Source organism: Micromesistius poutassou (assembly GCF_964030765.1).
Source record: "Micromesistius poutassou genome assembly, chromosome: 2".
NCBI classification, from domain to species: Eukaryota; Metazoa; Chordata; class Actinopteri; order Gadiformes; family Gadidae; genus Micromesistius; species Micromesistius poutassou.
This window is the reverse complement of record NC_140272.1, coordinates 16926151-16947836: the sequence shown is the minus strand read 5'-3', so window position 1 is coordinate 16947836 and position 21686 is coordinate 16926151. Positions and strand designations below refer to the sequence as shown.

The window sequence follows — 21686 nt, the reverse complement described above, 5'->3', positions numbered from 1 at the left end:
TCTCCCCCATGGGCGAAATAACCCCCCACTATAAGTCTTTACTTGTTGTGGAAGTATCAGAGAGTCTGAGAACCCAACGCAGTCTTTAAGATTCATAATATCAGAGAATATCAGTTTCGTTCAGCCGTGGCGCAATGAATGAATAAAGATCGTAAACACGTCGGGAGAAATAAAACATTTATTTTGACAGATGTGCCTGAAGTTACTACTTTACAACCTTGTTGATGACCCACATTTAGAAAAACATGTACTTTTAATTCAGCCTTGGGTGAAATCGAAGTGTAGTGTCTGTGTGCTTCCATGGTTCCACCTTTACTGAATGCATGCCATGCGCACTTCCGTGGCCGGGGATACAATTCTTATAGGGGGTAACTACATTCACCGGCTTCCGCCATCTTCTGCGCCAGCTTTTTAAATAAATCGCTGTTTCTCGTTTTCCGATGGCGACAACGACACGACTATCGTCTTCTTCTACTTCCGGCTCACGGCCCCCGGAAAAGATCTCGAGCATGCGCAGAACGCATAATCCAATCCCAATCCGTACATGTCAAATAATCTAGGGGTCTTAATTCGACTATGAGAAACGCAATTTGATTCGATTTTAGCTCAACTAAGGTACATGCATCTTAATAATCCAATCATAGTTGGACTAACCCAATAATTTGACTTTATTGAGTGTCATGTACACACACAGTGTTTATTCTTAAGGTTTCCTTCTTGACCTTTGGGGGGCTAGGGTGGAGTGTCATACATATTTGGCCTATAAAGCCCTTTGAGAAGGACTGTGATAAAAGGCTATACAAATAACATTGACTTGGCACAACATGACACACGACAGTGAATAAGCCAGACTACCGGATCAGACCACACCTAAAACTAGTGAATTTGAGGAGGAATCTTGGGAGAGTTATAATATAAACAACAATGTGCTATGGACATAAACATTCCATGTACTTAAGGCATTTAATGTGGGAGCACAACCAATACCATCTCAAACTGCTTTTATCTCAGGGCAAACAATTTAAGTGTTAGATATTGGTGAAACATTTAACAGAATGTGAGTGACAACGCTCTGGGCAGAGCACGCCCAAAGCAGAAAATGGGTCTTCCACAGCACTGGCGTGCATGCATTGTGTCCAAGACAATCATTGCTGCACACATCTCTCTTAGTGTGTGCACGGAGCGAGATAGTGCCACAAGGGGTCCTAAGGCATGTGGGGTGAGCATGTTGTTTATCCATGCCCTTTGCAGTGTGGAAGGGTGGTGAGGCGGCCACCCTATATCCCTTTTGAACTATGCCATCTCATTATTGTGCATAGGAATGCACAATCTTGATATCCCTTTTCCGTTATTCTTCCTACGACCAAACTTGTGCAATTAATGTGGCCAAAACCACCGAACCATCGATTCCATTCAACATCTGTCACAAAGGTCTAGGTCCATACATTTGGGCAATGACTTCATGTTTGTAAAAGTAATACTTTTTGAGATATTCTACTTTTAAAATACAATTTTTTACAATGGAAGTCAATGGGAGGACGGTGGAACCGCCCATTCTCACACTTAGACACTTACTTCTTACAGACTTCGTGACTTGGTCAATTTTTTATCGTTAATCTTCTTTCAAAGGTTTAACAAATCAAGACAGTATCTTCAATAATCTGAAAACTGAATTTTGATTACCTTTATACTTTTTTCATAGTTTCACTTTCACAGTTTAAGTTCCATGTCCGCCTCGTTTTCAGTTGGTCTTATTGATTTACGCTGAGGGAGGAGCGCGAGGACGTGCAGGCAGTGTTGCCAGATTGGGCAGTTTTTGCCGCTCAATTTGACTACTTTTTACAACGTTCAGGCAGCGTTGCCAGATTGGGCGATTTTTCCCATCCCCAATTTGACCACTTTTAAAAATGTTAGGCTGGAAAAATTAGCATTAAGGGAGTACATTCAATTTCGGCTGGTTTTAAAAAGAATTAGAAGAAAGGGATTATAATAAATCTTTCTATAAACATCAATCAATACCATACCTTTCTTATGGCATATCGTTTGTGCAGCTAGTACCACTATATACTACTTCAGCGGCAGCGACTACTACTACTACTACTACGTCTACTACAGCTACTATAGCTACTACTACTACTACTACAGCTAGTACCATTACTAGTACTACTATCTTCCAGCTTTGACAGTATTACAGTTCAGCTTCCAGCTTTTGTAACAATGTATTTCAGCACTTTGCTTCTTCAGGTAATGCAATTCAGCATCAGTCAGTTTTCGATTTCAGCTTCCAGGTTTTTCAGCAGTGCACTGCAATACATTTGACCTTTCAGATTTTTCAGCAGTGCAGGGTAATACATTTGACCTTTCAGATTCTTCAGTTCAATTCATTTTACATTTCTGCATTTTTAGCAATGCTTTGCGCTTTTCATTCAGCTGTCTCTTTATTTGTTTCCAACCATTACATTTTTTTAAATGGTGTGCATGTTTACATTTACTCCATTTAGACTTTTAAACTCTGTTCAAATCCCTTCACTTGATTTAAGCCATTTAACGTTTCTTTACGTCTTAATCTATGTGGCTTTATTGAACCATATTTGCAACCTCACTGTACTACAGCACTCACTGCATTTTCTGCAGGAAATGCATTTTCTAGTATTGACTGGAATTTACATTTCTAACTACCTCCCTCATCTTACCCACAGAAAACAGATAATTGTTCAAAGATTGTGCAATGATTGAATGGTTGTGTTGATGATTGCATTTGTTAACATGGCCACCTAAAATAAATGGGAAAAAAACACACTTTGCAGCAGTAAGGTAACAAGGTGTGTTTTAAGCCTTGTGGCCACCCATAGGTAGGTGTAATGGACAATCAATGTTGGAGTGTGAGATTGTTTTGGCCATCTTATTTTTGTGCTGGTGCAGGCACACTTAAATGAGTGCAGGTTGTCCCTATGCCTTGGGGTGAGAATGACAACATGCCATCTGTACGGTTAAAGCAACCTGCTGGGAGCATGGCAAAGTTGAAAGCAGGTAAAGCGTAATGCGGTAAAAGGTAAGAAGAGAGAAAGAGGGGAGGTTCGCTGTCATCTGCCTTCTGTACGGGCCCTCCATTATTACACCTCTGTGTGATTGGCCACTGTTTACATGGACGTACATGGAGTGCTGAGTCAAATAAGCATAGCATTTGTGTTCAACATTGGTTCCATTTTAGTCATACTAAAAAGAGTCCTGGGCGTTGATCTATGATTGGCATCTTACTTCCATTGTTAACATGGACAAGTATCTTACGTCAGTGCTGGTGAATTCAAAGGTCAACGGCCAATGTAATTAACAGAGGAGAGTGTTTACGGGATCTTTTGGAAAGCAGAGAAAAGCTTTTAGCCATTATGAGGACAACAGGACAGTTTTCTGTGGCTGTCACTGCATTACATTAAAGCTGGTTTGTATTCTGCACAGGTTTGGAAATCAGCAAGAAGTGGGACTTTAATTGAGGGGATTTTCATGAAGCTGCAGTGTCGCCAACATTCATACATTCTGTTTTATAACTGCAGATTTTCTTCGTGCAAATATTTACCCAGAGAAAGATTGGTGATCCTGGACCCTATGTTGAATGTTTTGTGGTACTCATTCTCAATTGTACAGTGTCATTTTTTGGCAGTTTACTTTTTTCTGATATAAAATTTCCAGGATAGGCTATTTCTACATATGTAAAATTTGGAGATGCCCACTTCTTTGTGGTGTGGTAGCAAAGTGGATAAAAACTAACATTTGCATAAAAAAGAAAAAAAGTTTATTTTTAAATGGAGCGTACTACAATTTTTTACGCCATATCCAATCCAATTCATCCAATCTAGTGATCTGCTCACCCCAGTGCCTTGCTGTTTCCGACAGCACAATGACAAGAATGACAGTTTACGTCTGTCTTAAGGTGTATTCTGTCTCCACTTTTAAGAAATTTCTTTGTTTTTGCTGTTTTTGCTGTTTCCCTGTGTCAATAATGCCAAACTGCCCCTCAACCCTAAATACCCTTTCCTGTGTCGAAAACATCTTCTCCATCAAACATTTTCCTCATAAATATATTGTCATACATGTCATCTGCTACTTCCCCAATCAAGTTCTGATCTGTTGACTGAAGCAAATGTCAAATTTTGGAACCAAAGCCGCCATGTCTTGCAACGGCTATTAAATGTAAAAATACATTATCGTTGAAATGATCTGCCTACCAGTAGAAATTAAGATTTAATCTGTAGTGCAACTTATATTTTCCTACGATTCAGAAAGAAAGAAAGAAAGAGAGAGAGAGAGCGCATGCAAGGAATGAACTACAAAATAAATTGTTAATTAGCTTATTAGCAGCCTGTTATTATTAGAAGGTAGAGCTTTTTGATAAAGGAGTAGGAGTGCAAATAGTTGGTTTTTGAGGTAAACAAATAAAGACCATCAATGCAAAAAAAACATTTTACAATGAATGAAGGAATCATGTGGCTGTAATTTTATGATTGAACAGGTATATTTATAAAGGCGAGGATGTGTGAAATATAGTATTTTCATAGACAAGTTGAAATGAAGTGTGCTAGAAGAAAGTAAGCAATGTTTCCCAAATGTTATTTCATCATACTAGTGAAAATATAAAGGAAAGTCTAACTAGCCAAATGTCAGTTTTCCTATGTGTTCATAACAATTATGCATTACAATACAGTGGTTGTACCGTAACTATTCACTGAGCGCAAAACAATGTTATGGTTTTTATCCCTCTGAGTTTGTGTTGTCCCGTCTTGTCACGTGTTGATTGCTTCTGCTCAGGGACTACAGACATGACCTTGATGAAGCCGTCCCCTAATTAGAGTATTTAGCTATAACACATCTCTGCAAAGATAACATGTAAGTATGCAGCACTCTGGGTAGCCCACTACATGTCTCAGTTATCTTCACACATCTTTCCTTGGTTCCACTAAGAGCCGGTCTCAGTCCCCTTGCTCGGCAACACTCTGCATTTCCTCTTCCTGCGTCACCTTCCCCTGCTCCCCCACGTGACCGGTCTGCCTGCCCTATCGTCTTAGGTTACTGCAGCAAAAACACATTCTTCCACAAAAACACCCAAGCAGATATATGTGGATATATAAAAGGGTAGCATAACTGTTTTTTGTGTGATCAAGTTTTTTTTAAATTATTTTCTTTATGAGGAGGATTCACAACAGTACAATTATAGTGGTCAGAGACACATAATCACCCCATTCGCCCACCTACCCCCCCTCCCGCCCACCCCCCATATCCCATATCCCAACAGTTAGGCTAGCCTAACTGTTAACCACTGAAGTCTTCCAAAATATGGACAGACTAACTTGGGTCTAGTCTACCATAACCCAAAGTTCACAACCTTTAAAAGGCTAAATCATGTCAAACGCTTTTGCTAAGTATGAAAAGGTTAGTTTGCGTTGAGTTTTGTGGAGATAATACGCTGGCACCTGAGAATTTACACCAGTGCACTGACCGTTGCCCGGTACTTACAGGGAGACACTGAACCTATTGACAAAAACGTGGTCTCATTGCTCTTACCCCAGGAAGGTTCATAAAGGGGAAGGCTGAATGAAGTAGAATTGGACTATGAAGGATTCCCCACTTACTCATTCTCACAGTTGGGAGAGAGATGGGACAGATGGGAGTTTGAGACAATATACAACTGACAGCCTCTGCGTAAGACTTTTAAACCACTTGGCTGGGTCTATTTGAGGCTAACCTATAGAGGCAGGCAGTAGCCTTGTTTGAGCAGTAGTCTGGTGAAGTGCCATGTCCAACATGGCTCCGATCGGCCATGAGATGAGTGTGGGTAAATGAGTAGGCAGTGACACCGTCACAGGCATCTGACCTTTTTACACTCGGATGAACTACTAGAACGGCATGCAAACCGCATTCATTCAACTGCTTTGTCACCAAGCACAAACCGAAAGTGAACCAACATTGTATTGCGATATCCGGGAATTGTTCCTGGATAGCTATCTTAAACTAGGTGCACGTGAACATAGCAGTAAGATTGGTAATTGTTCCCAAATAGTAGTCAGCAGGAAAAAGGGGTCAATCACAGCATCATGTTCCCTTTAACATTACTATTAACTATCGTTAATATCACAATCCAAATCCAAATCATATCCATAACCTTAGATCATTATAGATCATTATATTAATAAACGTTGTTTGTTGTACATAACCTTAATTAATCCAGTCGGGTAAACAGATTATTTGCATTGTCTTCAAAATATTACACACACACACACACACACACAATAAATAGATATAATAAAAAGTTAAAGGTAAGGTTATATTTCACATGGACTGTGTCAGGGCTGCATACGAGCCCTTGCTCTAGCCCCTGCATACACTCATCATTTTCATCCATTATCATTAACATTATCTTCTACACATTAACTGAAGTGCAAAAAGTTAGGAGGTTAGTGTAAAAACTTCAGGACACAGGACCCTAGTAATTATTCTCTGAATAGGAGACCTCTCACATGAATGCTGAGCTCCCAGCACAAAACTTAAAAATATTTAAATCGAACAGAGTAACATAAAGCAGACATAATATAGTAACATAAACCTGGGAATAATCATATAAATATGAGTAACTTTGAGCTTCAATCAAATTGAGAAAAATATACCAAAATGTGTACTGCTAGAGTCCAGTCCTGTTGGCTGCAAGGTCATCAACCAAAATGTTAAAGTAATTTGGGAATAATCGCATTTCTGTTCAGAAAAAGGAGTTGGTCAACATGCTACATGCTATCAGAGTAAACAAAAACAAACCAAAAAAATGAATAATAATAATCATTTTATATTGCAATACTTTGCGCCACTGTATTTGCGCCAATCTATTTTTTCCCCCACCACTAATGACAACCTTATTGAGTGAGAGTTGTATCCTATTGCCATGAAATAAAGATGTTGCCTTAATACTGCTGGTAGTTTTGTCAGAAGGATAATAATTAGAGGCTTGAAACAGAAGTTCTTCAAAAACAGGAAAGCAACATTAATCATAACAAGCTACTTCCTAGTTTGACCTGGTGTGAATGAAGATAACACCTGTAATTCTTATTCATCCTAGATACATAGTGGATTATATTAAAATAAGTGCATGTACACACAATGCCGTTTCGGGCACGTATTTCAGTATCATGATACAGGAATACATTGCTTGAAGTCAGTAAGACACCTTTTCTCTCTAGCTACGTTGAAAAGACTTTTGAAGGAAAAAGCTAATTAACAATAACAACGCCCACAGTGATTCAGTAATGCCCAATGAAACCCAAAAGGCTGCTGGCTTTGAGAAAAAAGCTGGAGGCAAATTCACAATGCTGGCATGTTGTTAATTAATGGACCTAAACCTAGTAAACATACAGCATAAAGTGAACCTAGTTGGATGGAATAATGAGAGGGCCCGAAATCTGGTAAAGGCCACATGGTATCATGTGATGGATCGTTACAGGCCTGTGGAAACATTCAATTGACATGACAGGGACTTCATTAACACACACTTATCACGTTAACATAACAACCACACCAGCTTGCACAGCAATGAGAGCACCTAAAGGACAAACAGCAAACACAGCTTAGGAAAATGGTGCTGACGTACAGTAAACCATACCAATCTTAACCAACATATATTCAACCACCAAGGTTATATATATATATATATATGTATATATATATATATATATATATATATATATATATATGTCTGTGTTGAATATGAAAAGGTATTTGCTCACGATGCCTTTGCAGTATGTATGTCGTCAACATACAAACAGATTTTAGTTTAACATTACAAAACCAACATCAAACAACACTTGATGGAGCTGTTGTAAGTGCTGTTTATTTGTTATGCAATTCCCTCATAAATAAAGTCATTAATAGGCAGCCCTGTGTCAGGCATGGTGCACCCTCGCTTCATCCGACCAATAGCAACGACCAGGTACTGTAGTGCCTGTTCATGAATGGCACTGTCCCAAAAAGCCATCTGTTTGTCTCTAAAAGCTGTTAGTGGTGTGGGCCTCCGCCAATATGTCCTTTGAATATTAATTTCATGATTACTCCGTGTGGGCTGTCATTTTTATAGCATTATAGCAATATTGACAGGCTAGGGTTGTATGCAAAATAGGATTATGCATTTTATATACTTATATTTGTAGTTATATTTGTATTCCTGTCTGCTTGCTGATCGTTGCCATTTGTTTGATTCTTAATTATTTATCCTAATCACACAGAAGAATAGCAGGGATCATCTATTTTTTAACAACATGATTTAAAAAATAGTCTTAAGTAAATTATAGATTACCTAAATCTATAATTTACTTCAGATGTATTGAATTCGTATAAAAACACTAATGGGCCTTTGTCCTTGAACTCCTATGTCTTAATTCTACCTGTTGGCCTCCTTAACAATTGATTCCTGCTCAATATTGACTTTGTTATCTAAATAAATATATAATACTGATTAACTCAGTCAAGATATTTTGGATAATCATTCAGTTATATCAAAGAACTGCAATTAGTCCCAGCCTTACATGATGTGTTGAAATTGTCCTGCAATGCAGACATCCTGAGAAACAGCCCTGAAACTGTTGTTTTCCTACGATAGCATGTGCTTAGCCTCCTCAGTCCTCTCTGCAGCCACGGTGGTATCTAAGCTTATCCATCAGAGGAATGTTTATCCCTTATAGCGAGAGATGCATGTCATGGTAGTGTGCCTGAAATGTGATGGTAAAGCTGAAAAGTTTAAAAAGTAAGGGTTATGCTTGTTGCTACCTAGTGTGACAATAGCAGAGTAGGTGGTGTATTGGCTCAACAGAACATACAGTGCATGTTTCTTCAGCATCAGTAAATCAAGTCTTTATTTTAGTGATTAGTGAAGATTTCCCAATACCATATATACATGATATGGACCAGAATCATTAATGGTGCTCATTTCAGTTGCCAAAGTTTATAAATATAGATACCAGATGTATGCGGTACTTGAATTCCTTCATGAAAGGATGAACATTTAGCAATTTAATGCGTTTCTGTTGTCCACAACACACACGCAGGGGAGTGGCCTTCTATATGCGTTATATACGGAGGATTGCGAGATGACATAATATGTGCATTTGAATTTTAGGCCAAGGTTATCGGGGGAAAATTAAGTACGAGGACCTTCCTTCAAAATTACATACAATAACCTAAATAGAGGGCCAAGGCTGTTGGCAGAACAACCCTAATGAAGACTTACTGGCACTGAAATCCCCAATTCTCCTTGCTGCTGCTGCTTGTGCTAGAAAAATCAACAGCTTACAATACTGCACCAAACCTAACCCCTGCAGCCGGGCTCTCCTGTTCCCTCTCCTCAGTTTTGGACCAGAGCCACTGGGCAGGCAAGCAAATCAAGACCCGCACTCACACCTTTTTAACAGTGTCGCCCAGGCACAGCTACCTGCCACAACCTTTCAGCCACATACATCACAACACTGCGGCTCGCTGCATCATCACCTCTCTGCACCTCACCAGTCTGCCACTGCAACAGATGAGTACTGCTGCAACATTGGTAGGCCAGGTGAACTGCACAGAGCTGCGTGCGTGTGTGTGTGTGTGTGTGTGTGTGTGTGTGTGTGTGTGTGTGTGTGTGTGTGTGTGTGTGTGTGTGTGTGTGTGTGTGTGTGTGTGTGTGTGTGTGTGTGTGTGTGTGTGCCTCTTGCCTACTTCCAACCAAGCTATTTTAAGGTGCGTCTGTATAAACCCCGACGGCCTGCCTACTAGTCCCTGTGAGCAATTTAAGAGGACAGACCATGCATAAAACATGACATATTTGCAGACACAAAGAGGGAAAGAGACCAGGACCAAGAGGGAAGACTGTCAATGACAGATCGGAAGAGAGAGATGCAGGGGCCGAGTGCATCACACATTCCAGTATAATAAGGTATGCAAAGATGGTTCTCAATGCAGCAGTAGAAGCATCGAGCATATTGACAGTGTGAGAGAGCAAAGGGGGAGAGATAGAGAGAGAGAGATCGGGAAAGGAGATAGCCCAGTGTACATCCTCTAGCCCGCTGTTTACAGTGCTCAACACTCATACAGAGATAGCATGACATCTGCTTACCTACAACGCAAACATATGCCCACATAACATTTCTACCATCATCAGCAGAGGCGGTTAGGAGAGCGTGAGAAAAAGAGGCAGATGCTAAAAGACAGGAAGCCACTATGCCATTAAGACCTTTCAAACACCCACCTTAGTCTACCGTCTATCCTGACGCAGGCACCCCGGTGGCGGGCTCGAGCGGAGGGTGGCTGTGACAGGAGAGGAGCAAAAATTCCAAAAGGAGAACGGAACAGGGGAGCAGGGAGAGAGAGCGAGAGAGAGACGAGAAGAGAGTGCGGGAGAATGATACAGGACTAGGAAATGACTTCTCCTTTCTCTGAAATCGGGGTGTCTCTACAACGGCATGCCCGTGTGAGATGAGCATGTGTGTCTGATGTGAGGCATGTAAGAACGATACGGGCAGACGGAAGGACAGATAAGACAGACAGATGGATAGGCAGAGACAAATAAGAAACAAGAAAGACGAAAGAGAGAGAGAGAAGAGGGGGGGGGATAGGGAGCAGGGAGGACGGAAGAAAGAATGAAAGAGGTACAGTGAGGGAGAGAGAGAATGAACGTGTGAGCCCGATAGAGTCGCTATGGGGAGCAGATGCATTAAAGGAAGTGCCCCTCCCTCTCGTTGCCACACACACACACACACACACACACACACACACACACACACACACACACACACACACACACACACACACACACACACACACACACACACACACACACACACACACACACACACACACACACCATTCCTCTCTCTCCCCATCGCACACACAAACCATCCCCTTTGCCCTGTCAGCACTCGAGTGAGCAAGCATTGGGGGGAACAGAAGGAGTAAGCTAAAAAAAATGTAAGAAAGATGTAAGGAGCAAAGAATAAGCATGCTTTTATTTAAATGTCCACAATTAAACTATGACTCAATCATGACTACACACTTTACAATGCTGTTTGCTGACGGTTGACTGGTTTCCATACCGTGAACCGCATCAACTTCGGGTAACACAAGCTGAAGGGGGGGGGGGGGGGGAGGGGGGGTGGGGTGCAGCATGCTAAGCACTCACTGTAAAGACACGCCAGAGCAGGATGGAGTCATTTGCTGTCAACGTGCAAGAAAGGCCTTTTCTCTATGCAAAGAGGTCAAATACGAAAGCTCCACAGTGCATCAAAAAGGTTAACAGTGTAATGCAATGGCTTTACTGCAAATAGGCAATGCTTTTTCACTGTGGAGATGTTGTATTTGGAAATAAATGATTAACAAGAAGTTAGATATAACCTTTCAATTTTTTCCATTCAAAATAAACTGATTTTGGCAGAAAGATATGATGTGAGGCTGACTGAGAACGCTGGCTCAGTACCGAGGTTTCAATTTGCCAATGATTCCAGTATTAGCCAATTATACCAAACCCGTATGTTGGATAAGTCACAGTATTGTTTGGGTCCGGTTGTTTACCAACATATTAACTCAGGAAGGAAGGAAAAACATTTGTACACTTATCTTAAAATAATTGTTTTGTTTTTATTGGTAACTGTTTCACTGGTTAAGCGCACTTTCCTCTGTGAATGTGTTAATGAATTCCACTTATTCTAGACCGCTAGATGGTTGCTAGGCGGTCTAGGAACCACATATGCAGATTGCAGATCGGATCCCAAATCCACATGGCAAAAGAAAAACTGAACGACCTCTTCCAAACAACTTGAAATGAACGATACACGTGCTGTTCATGCAGCTGTGCAAGAGTATCACTGCCTAAAGCCACATTGTGGCACATTGTTTAAATTAATTGGACTATGTTATCATAGCACCACAGGCAAATTATCAGCACTGTTTATATAGATGGCCGACACTTGCGAGGGAAGTCATCCGCAATGCAATTGTTGCCGAATGCAAAGTGCACACACAATGCAAAATGCCTCAATGTGCTATCATAGGTGTCTGCTGCATGCGTGCAACGTGATGCCTGAAGCATCCTTAGCATGATGATGATGTTGTTAACCGCTTAGAGCCTCAACAGACAAATGCATGAAGGAAAGGCACCATGTTTCTGCATTCCTGCCAGGTGCCAGAGTGTTTGCCCTCCACTCGTACAGCTAGACAGGTTAAAAGGCATAACGCGGCATCCATTAGTGTCGGTGTCCGACTGTATTAATGGAACTAAGAGGCAATTCCATTATCTGTCTAGAAGAATAAATTATGTTCATAGAGTGAAACCCAGTATATGGAAATGGAACTGTTTAATACTGTAAGAAAATGCTTGATATACTCGTCATAAAGTACATCAAAACTGTGAATGTTTAGACTTCCATTCATGAAATTATACCGCCACTGATATAGTGTTCTGTATGGTCATATGCTGTCTAGATCTGGTCTTTGAGTGTCTTGCAGTCGAGCAGGCCAGAAGTTGTAATCCTACAGTCTTTTGAATTCCTTCAGAGGGCCATTAGGCCTGCTATTGCTTCGACATCGCTGCAGGATTATCTGCCAGGATTATCACTTGCAAAGAGAAAGTGACAGGTATTAAGCAAACAAATTAAAAGCTCAGAGGAATTTGTCTATAACTTCATGTCCAACACAGAAAGCTGCAAAATTCTCACTGGCAGATTAGCCAGCAGTGGCTGATCAGTCACACAAATAGAAACACCAGAGATTGATGGTATGCCACTGCTACTGTATGCTCTCCAATAGAAACCAGTCAAACCAAGATGTGGGTAAATACAAGGGCTGTTGGCAAGCCGATTTTTGATCGTCAGAATTATATTACCCTATAATAATAATTTATTATATATTGTATCGTAGAAATAACATTCAGCGCACAGGCAAAGAGATACATAGACATTTTTTATATTAAGCTCTTTGCAATATAGAATATATATTTTTGGTATTCATTTATATTAACAGCTATGAGGGAAAATCCCACAAGTCACATTCTGGCAAGGTTTTGATGCTGGCGATAAATCGTTTTCCTCCTCAGCAAAACCCAACATTCTCCACAGTCATCAATTGTACCGAGAAATGGGTCAGCGTTTTGAAGTAAAGACATTTTGGATAATATATAAATAGGCTATACTGAACACCAAACTACAATAGTGGCCACAGGTGCTCTCTATCCACTCTGCTGCATTGAGGATATAATTTAAGCCCATCAATTAACTCAGTGTTGATCAGTGTACCAGAAGAGATTGTTCATCATAGAAAGAACTGGAGCAGAAAACACCTTAATGAGAACAAAATGAAAAGGACTCCACACACAAACTTCTAAAAACATATTGCTGAATAACTCACGCTGTCATTACAAGAGCAATACACCCATCTTAGGACTGACAAAGATGAGTGCAAAACTTGATGACAGGGTTCAACATTTCTCATTACCCTGACAATTGGTAACGCTCCAGTTCTAAGACTAATGGATTTCTGCAATTACCTAGTACTACCCTCTGACGGGAACACCAGAAATTATTCTCCAGATGCACATGCCATTGCCTGAAGCAATCAAATTCACCACTTAATTATCCAGGTTATCTGGTCATTTCTCCAGAGATACGTTCACGTCAACACAGTGCTAATCCAGAGTATTGTCATGTTCATAGGGATGCAAGAGTGCCACTTTTCAATTGCCAGTACTGATTGAAAGTGCTGAACTTAGCCTTTATCCAAAGGCTGATCCATTCCATAACTTTAACTAACAGCATATACTAAGCCCAGTTTATTGGGCTCAGTGGAATAAAGGTGCCTCCATGTGGCAAGCAATCTGAACACTTTTTAAAACTATATATGTTACTATAAAGAATATTTTCCAGTATGGTGTTTGATGCACTTAATGTTGAATCTCTAAATATTATCTCAATGTATGTTTTTTTACATACATTTCACCAATAACGTTGTGTGTACTTGTAATTATTTAATCATCATTGGGTCCAATTAGTCATCATCCATAGGTTACTCAGGCAAGTTTTTTTCCTGCAGCACTAATAGTGGAGATGCAACGTGCATCCATCTAATTGCATCATTAGCCAAACCAGTGACTCAGTAGAGAGGACTTTACTCTCACCCTACCCCTCCCTCCACCACCCACTCATCCAGAAATAGTTAGGCAAGCCTCAAGCCCTATAATGTACAGTCACTCAAGCAGAATCATTCTCACATATTATGTGTGAGAACACAAAATGTTAACATTCCAGGAATATCCCAGTGGATGGGGCACTCATTAGACAGATGCAATATGTGATGCAGATAAAATGCTGCTCAGACAGTTGCTGGGAACGTGTACAATTATTTATGTTTGAACGCATTATAGATTTGAGACATAGGTAGCCTTGAATTATGTTAAAACTGGTATAGTTCAGTATAAATCACCAGGTACAAGTAGTCAAAGCCAACCACTAGCCCGATCATCAATGTAAGAAACATGACCATAAGCTCATAACGGAAAAGACCCACTCTGACGCATCCTGTGTCTGTGTCCAGCCTTCAGGGGTTAGCTAGACCTGCGTTTGTGTCACGGTGAATAAAACCAAATAAATCAGACTTAATTGTCTTTTTGTATTCATGGCTACTGTCTTCTGTGGTTCTTGCTTAGCTGAGAATGAGAGATATTCAAAATATCAATGTGATCGGATTTGAAGAATCCAAATTTACATCTAATCGAAAATAACCTATTCAGCAACTTAAACTAAAGCAACTGCGACAATTTCAAGTTGGGTTAATTGTCAAATGAGCGTTCAGTGAACGCGTCTTTCTTTTGCTGCCTGTTGTATCGTATTGGTAAGTGAACAGTCATACTGCACAGGCCTGTTTCTATGGCGAAATTACAAGTCAGCTTCAGCACAAAATCCTGCGATTTGTCATCCCCGTTTCAAGTAAAAGGCATAACCTTAGTGGGTTCATTCAATAGTCGATCATATCTTGTGATATGACAAGAATTTATGTGCATATCAACCTCCAAATAGCAACATCCCGAGTTACCCAGACAGGTGGGCTTGAAGTCCAGTTACAATATCGTTTCCTATGGTGTGTTGTTCTGGTGTTGTTTTATTGGTGCACGTTGTTAGTCTGAATCAAGAACACGGACAGCTGCTGATCGAGATGTGCAGCTTCAGATTAATCGGTATAGGGTTAGAGTATGAGCTACACATAACCGGCGAGATGTATAACATGTAATAACTGCCTTGCAGTTACATCACTCAGTAACATATCGATTTTCCCCTTTGAATTAATTCATTCATACATTGTAACGAGACCGATCGTTGTTATTGTAGCTAGCTTTGGAGAGACGCAAATGAATAATCACAGCAATCAACTCACAACTCGCCGCTAGACAAGCTAAGCGTATGCTATCATGCACACATCCACTGTAGCCATGAGGGCATCATGTGTATTCATGTAAACGAGCCACGGCAGCGTGAAATAACTGGACTAAAACATGTCGTGACAGACGAGTAGTCATATTCATGTAGCAAGCTTGGTTGCGATAGACCTAGGAAATGACAAAAGGATCCCGCGCTAACTTGGTAGTTCGCTACGTCTCTGCTGATAAACTACTGAGCCCAAACGATTCATAGACGCTTACCTTTGATGAAATCTTACGGTCGGAGCTGGAGAAGTCTGCACATCAAACGTAAGATGCTTGACAGACCCAGCACGCGCTGAAACATAGCCCGGCCCTTTTTGCTGCAGACGCGCTGTTATTGGCCATAAATGTTTAATGGCACTCAAATTCAATCTCAGTTATTGGACAAATGAAGTGCCATTTAATTTGTATTGTGTTTCCCGCTTTCTGCCAACAGTGGAGAGTTGAGAGGAGAGTAGCAGCAGTACGTAGTTTATTTTTAGGTGCCTAACATTTTACATAGAAATAGTCTTACCATTGCATCCATGTTGAAAGTGCCGTTTAATATTAATTTCATACAAAGGAATACAACCAGGCTCAAAGCTCCGAATTGTTTAATGGCATGTATATCTTAGATAGGAACAACTAAGAGCTAAAGTGCATTGTCTTTTAAGAATGAACTATGAGGATAGTAACCAAAATAAGTAATCAAATCCGTTATATAATTTCCCAGGCAATGATGTCACTTTAGTCAATCACATTAGTTGACACTGCTGCTTGAAGGTTACTGGCTACCAAGATAAGCGATATAATCAGTCTTTCAACAGAAGTGGTGCTTTGACTTGAGCTACAACCTCAGCCCCCATTAGCTCCTCCACAATGGCTAATGCAAACTCAAAACTGGTTCCCGGACCACGGCTGGTGATGAAATGGCCATCCTTCTGGACACGTGCTTCTGAATACTTGTAGTGGTCTATGGACAGGAGGAGGAGAAGACAAAAGTGTTAAGAGTTTGACCCCAAAATGCAGTTTGAAAGCCTAGAATATAAAATAAATGGGTCAGAATTGGCTGACCCAATTCTGGTACATGCCATTAAAATCCCAGCCTCACCTCACTATCCTCACTATCAGTATTGGCTTTATCAGAATCTATATGCAATTATTCATATATAAATCATTAACGATTATGTATTGGGATACTTCCAAGTTATTATGTATGTGAACTCAACTCCCAGATTTCCCAGGTATCCTGCATATTTAGCTCCAGATACAAAAAGTGAATCCATTTCACGACAACATGTGCTCTGGACATCACCTAAGCAAGTTACATTTCAGTTAACCCTATACATACCTGAAGCAATTACTTCTATATATATATATTGGAATATAGGAATATACTACTGTTATAAAAAGGACTACATTTTTGGATTTGGAGTTGCAAACAAAACATAAAATGTGGCTTTTTGTACAAAAACAGAAATGTATTGAAATAAAAAAGGTCTGTACTAATATTAATAGTAAAACGCCTTCACAAGTATTGCTAAGAGGCATCCCAATTTGTGATTTACTTTATTAATGTTGTCTATTGCATATTTATTGCATGTGTTTGTAAAACTTGCTAACCTTGACCACATTAACTCAATCTGTGGTCATTGTGCAACATGATATCGCTTCTGTATTACTCGAAAATAGGAAATAAGTGCATGGTCATCATGCATAGAGAAATATGTTGTGCTGCTCTTTGTCTGAATAATGGTTTAAATCTATGGATCATAATCTGGATCATATCTTCAGTGGGTGATTGATTGAGTTAAGAATTTCCTGAACCTGGTTTCTGGCCCGAACCTGGTTTCTGGCACAGACCCCTGGCCTTGAAATAAAGCCTATGTGTTATTTTTTTGTTGTGCCAATACTAGTTAATTCAGATGAAGAACTCCTTATAAATCAAGAACAGAAGATCAGCAACAACACAAAAAGGGAAGCAACGACATCCTCTGCTTTTGCTAATGGGACAAATACGTCCTTTTAAATCCAACATCAGCTGGACACATTGGGGCATTACATATGCTTCCTTCTGCAGTGTATAGATATGCTTCACAGGCATGAAACAGCTGTTACAGCACCATCTGCTGCAATACATAGAGAATTGCACCCCCAGCCGTGTCTGCAGGCTCCAGTTATTAACTATTAATAGATAGGTTGATATGTTTAACATTATACCTCCAGCCATCATCTTGTCTTTCATGGCAGGGTGTGTGGTGACGGTTCGGCCAAAGCCTATTCCATGGGCCAAAAGAGCAGTGGGACCTAGAGAATGGAAAGATTACAAATTAAAACATCTACGCAACTGTATTCATTCATTAAAAAACATTTTTAAAATAACCAATAGTCACAGTCATTTTTTAAATGGTGGTGTTGCAACACATGTATATTCATATTGCTATCTCTCCCTGGGGTTGAAATACCACGTTCAAAAGCAGCAAGAGAACATAGCCGAGGCCAGTGACAATGCAAACCACTCTGTTAACTTAGGCAATGCCCTTGCAATGCACTGAGTTCATCAGAATACTGCAAATAGAAAGGTATTGATTACACTCCTTGGCTGCATTTCCATGCAGTCTAAAGATTGCACTTTTCCCCTGGCATAGCAGCAGTCAGAGCCAAGCTAAAATAGAGATAATGCAGACTGGAACAATGAAAGTGAAACCTGGAAACACAGTAAAACCCTAGATATTTGGGGAGCATGAAACAAATAAATCATAGTTATTATGCTACTTTTAAACAGTCTCCTTGTAAATTTGTCCTACCCTGCCTTAACATTGGAAATATACTTGTTTCCACATCAAGGCAGAGTAATAAGTGTTGCCTCTTGTGCCCTTGTCAGCCAAGTTCATTATACTGTACATCCCTATGAGGATTGGCATAATTTTCTAGGACACTCTCCATGTCACTCTGCCACATGGGCCCTCTGGCCCAATTGAAATGCCCTTCATCTGTCCTTTAAGTACCAGCTGTCAAATATATATTCCTTGTTTGATACTGGCAGATATTAATGGTCTTTATCCAAAATGTGGACACAGATTAAGCAGTGTAGCATTATTCAAAAGAAGTTCAAACGCTGTACAATGCATTAGTCCGAGAGAAAAATAAGATGAATTCAAGTATGGTGTTTCATAATAAATATATTCAATTGTGAACTTCTATACTGTGATATTGACCTATTCACTTAAAATCCATAATTGAACAGCCTCAGGACAGTTATGGAAATACCTTGCAATAGGCAATTACTGGGCAACGCTTTCCAATGTTAGTTTCCAATTTGGTGATACACTGTAAAAATTGTATAAATAACATGCATTTCTTGTGGCGCTTCGTCAGTTCTGTCCATGTTTTTTATGAGCACAGTACTCCAGACACTCCCTTCAACACAACCATGGATAAAAATGTGTATAACATACTAAGTGGAATACAACGTTTGAATTACAACATATCAACAAAGTATCAATATGTTTCATGATGACACAATCATGTGTAATTTAGTAATTTCAAACATTTGATACGACAGTGGAGAGTTAAGTTAAAAACAATACTTGACATGTGTTCATACAGGGCAGAGATTGGGGTACTGGAAGTCCCATAGAAACATTGTTTCCCATCACTGTACCTGCACATATGGCTGCAATCAGGCCTTTCCTAGAATCCTGATCCTTCAGTACCTCTTTCACGGCAGCAGACTACAAGAGAGAAGAACAGAAATATAACCTCATAACCTTGCAATCCTTCACCAGATTGATAATTATATATTCCAAAGCAAATTAAGAAAAACTTGTAAGAAAAAAAGCAGGATAATACATGCATTATTAAAATCCTGTGGAAATTGTTAAGAATATAAAATCAAAAATTATTATAAATATTTACCTCTGCCAAATTCTGGGCCCCTGGCATCCCTCCTGGAAGAAGCACAACGTCATAGGGACCCTGAAATACAATCAATAACATATTTAGGAAACATACTTGCTCAGCTGTTCATGTTCAGCACTGAATTTTATGTTCATAAACAATCATAAATATAATATTAAGCATTTCTAAACAATGCTTTAGGATACTGTTATCACTGTGATAGTGTTGAGGGGTTTAACCTGTTTGCTGGCCTCTTCCAAGCTGGTATCCGGACAGATGACCACATTTCTACTGCACTGGACTGGCTCTTTGCCCGTTAATCCTGCCAGTGTCACAGAAATCTAAAATAAAAGTTAAAAAACATCACAAAATCATGATTATGTGATTATCCTCTGGTACCTATAATATATGTATATAGTGTACACTTGGTTACGACGAGTAACTTTTAATTTGAAAAGACGCCACTGTTTTGAAGCGACACGACATGGAGCTAGAAATTGAACTTTAGCATTTACACCCTATGCAGACATGTTTACTACTCGGATGTCATTTGTATTAGTGCCCCAGACTCTAATCGTGTTCTTATCAATTATGTTCATTCATATAAGAGCTTTGTTGCGTTGCACATTTCGAAAACATGTGTTACTCGTCTACAAACGCATTTTGTCCTTGCTAACAGTTGCCAGAAAACGTAAACTCATGCTGACAATTGTGAATTAGAAAATGACTCCTGTCATATTGGTATGGCTGACTGTAACAAAAAGCAATTGCTCTCCGAGTTTAAAACAAGTTGGACATGACTGTTTGACTGTAACTCAAATGAAACTAGTTAGTTAGCTATTTCTGCAGCAGTAACGTTACAAACCCCAGCTCTACGCAGGACGTCCACGGGAATGACCGTTTCCATCTCTTCTGCACCTTTAGAAAGGATTACTAATGCCTTCTTGCATGCCATGGTATATATAATAGTTGTGTAGCTGTTTTTGATGAAGGGTCGTAATCTTGGTGCGCAACTTCAAGCAACCACTGCAGTTGCAGTTTCCTCAATAACACGGCACTTGCCGTAGGGTTGCCAGACTGGCTATCCCCCTATTTAGGTTCATAATTAATGGTTGCGTATCCATCCTGCATGTTAACGAATACTAAATTAAGAAACATTTATTAATAAATTAAATCATTAATAAAACAAGCCAAGAGGATATCTGAGAGTAATTCGTAAGGATACATTTAATTCCAAGGTCAAAGAAAACATACCCAATCCAAGATACTTTAATTGTTTTCTTTTGTTCCTTGTTTTAGTTTTTACTCATATAGTATACATCAAATAAAATTCTATGAGGTCGTTAAAGGTATGCCGTTGTTGTTTTTATCTACAAATTATAAACAAAGCTAAGACAAAGGCAGGCCACTCGGCCAGACAAAATAAATCAAGTGTGGTGATTCTTCCACTAGAGGGGGTAATTGACCCACACATGATGACTGTCAAAGAAAGAGGAGATTATAGGCTCACCTTTAAAGCTAAACGCTAGATTGAATGCCTTCTATGTTTAATTGTTAATAAATGCTCGTTATTAAATTATATAATTATTGAAGAATGTAACGCAGACTTCCTGATGGACATTTTTTGAACAATAGTTTGATCAATGAAGCAATAACTAGAAGTGAATCAAAGAGACATGCAACAAACAAACAAGAAAAGGGCCATCAAATTCACAAAGTAGGCTTTTCTAAGCTTCTTCTGGAAACTTCTAAGTCCAACTTCTAAGTCTAACTCTTAAGGCACCTTGGGGAATCATATTCCGTTATGATTCCCAACTAACGGTCTGGGCTTTAGTGCTAAGGCAGCCGTCCCAGTTAATGTGCATCTGTGAATTCTGGTGCTGAGATTTGCTTTCATATTTGTGCGACAAATGAGAGCCCAGTAAAGTGGCAGATTAGACAAAAAGCGTAGGGGGTGCTGGCAGCAGGTTGTTTATTGCGTGCCTGCAAGTGAATCCAAGAGGCAGCAGTGATTCCCAACATATACAGCTGAGGATCAACACAACCAGACCCACGGTGGCAGGCAAGCTCATTTCCATACATTAATTCACTCAGAGGTTTTTTCCCCCCTGGTTCTTTTTCCATTTTTATAATTGTGAAGAGCACCATCAACAGGAGTTACATGTAGTAAGGATAAGAGAAGGGTGACAAAATAAAAACGATGAACTCAGAAAAACAATCTAATTAACAATCTAATGACTGGTATATCTTTTAGCCTTCAACATTGGGCTGGAAGTCCCTGACAGCTGTTTGCAGGTAGTTGCGAAAGACTATTGGGAGAACTTTCAAAATATTGTAA

At 39.7% G+C, this 21686-nt stretch overlaps 2 protein-coding genes across 4 annotated transcripts in view; both read right to left on the bottom strand.

Moving 5' to 3' along the window:
* Positions 1–15780, bottom strand: part of kcnab2a (potassium voltage-gated channel subfamily A regulatory beta subunit 2a) — a gene marked incomplete at its 5' end in the record, with an annotated part of 70223 nt that extends 54443 nt beyond the window's left edge. For 2 of the 3 annotated variants that reach the window (XM_084464334.1, XM_084464336.1), the window contains one exon: positions 15689–15780. Of the gene's footprint in view, positions 1–10255; positions 10315–15688 lie in introns of all 3 variants that reach the window. The other variant, XM_084464335.1, reaches the window with a different exon arrangement.
* Positions 15781–15990: 210 nt separating this feature from the next.
* park7 (parkinson protein 7) lies at positions 15991–20411 on the bottom strand. Its single transcript, XM_084464337.1, has 6 exons — positions 20214–20411; positions 19588–19689; positions 19367–19426; positions 19113–19182; positions 17669–17755; positions 15991–16421 (listed from the first exon to the last, which is right to left on the bottom strand). Exons 1-6 carry the CDS (start codon positions 20301–20303, stop codon positions 16261–16263), a joined length of 570 nt encoding a protein of 189 aa, XP_084320463.1. The 5' UTR covers positions 20304–20411; the 3' UTR covers positions 15991–16260.
* Positions 20412–21686: the final 1275 nt, after the last annotated feature.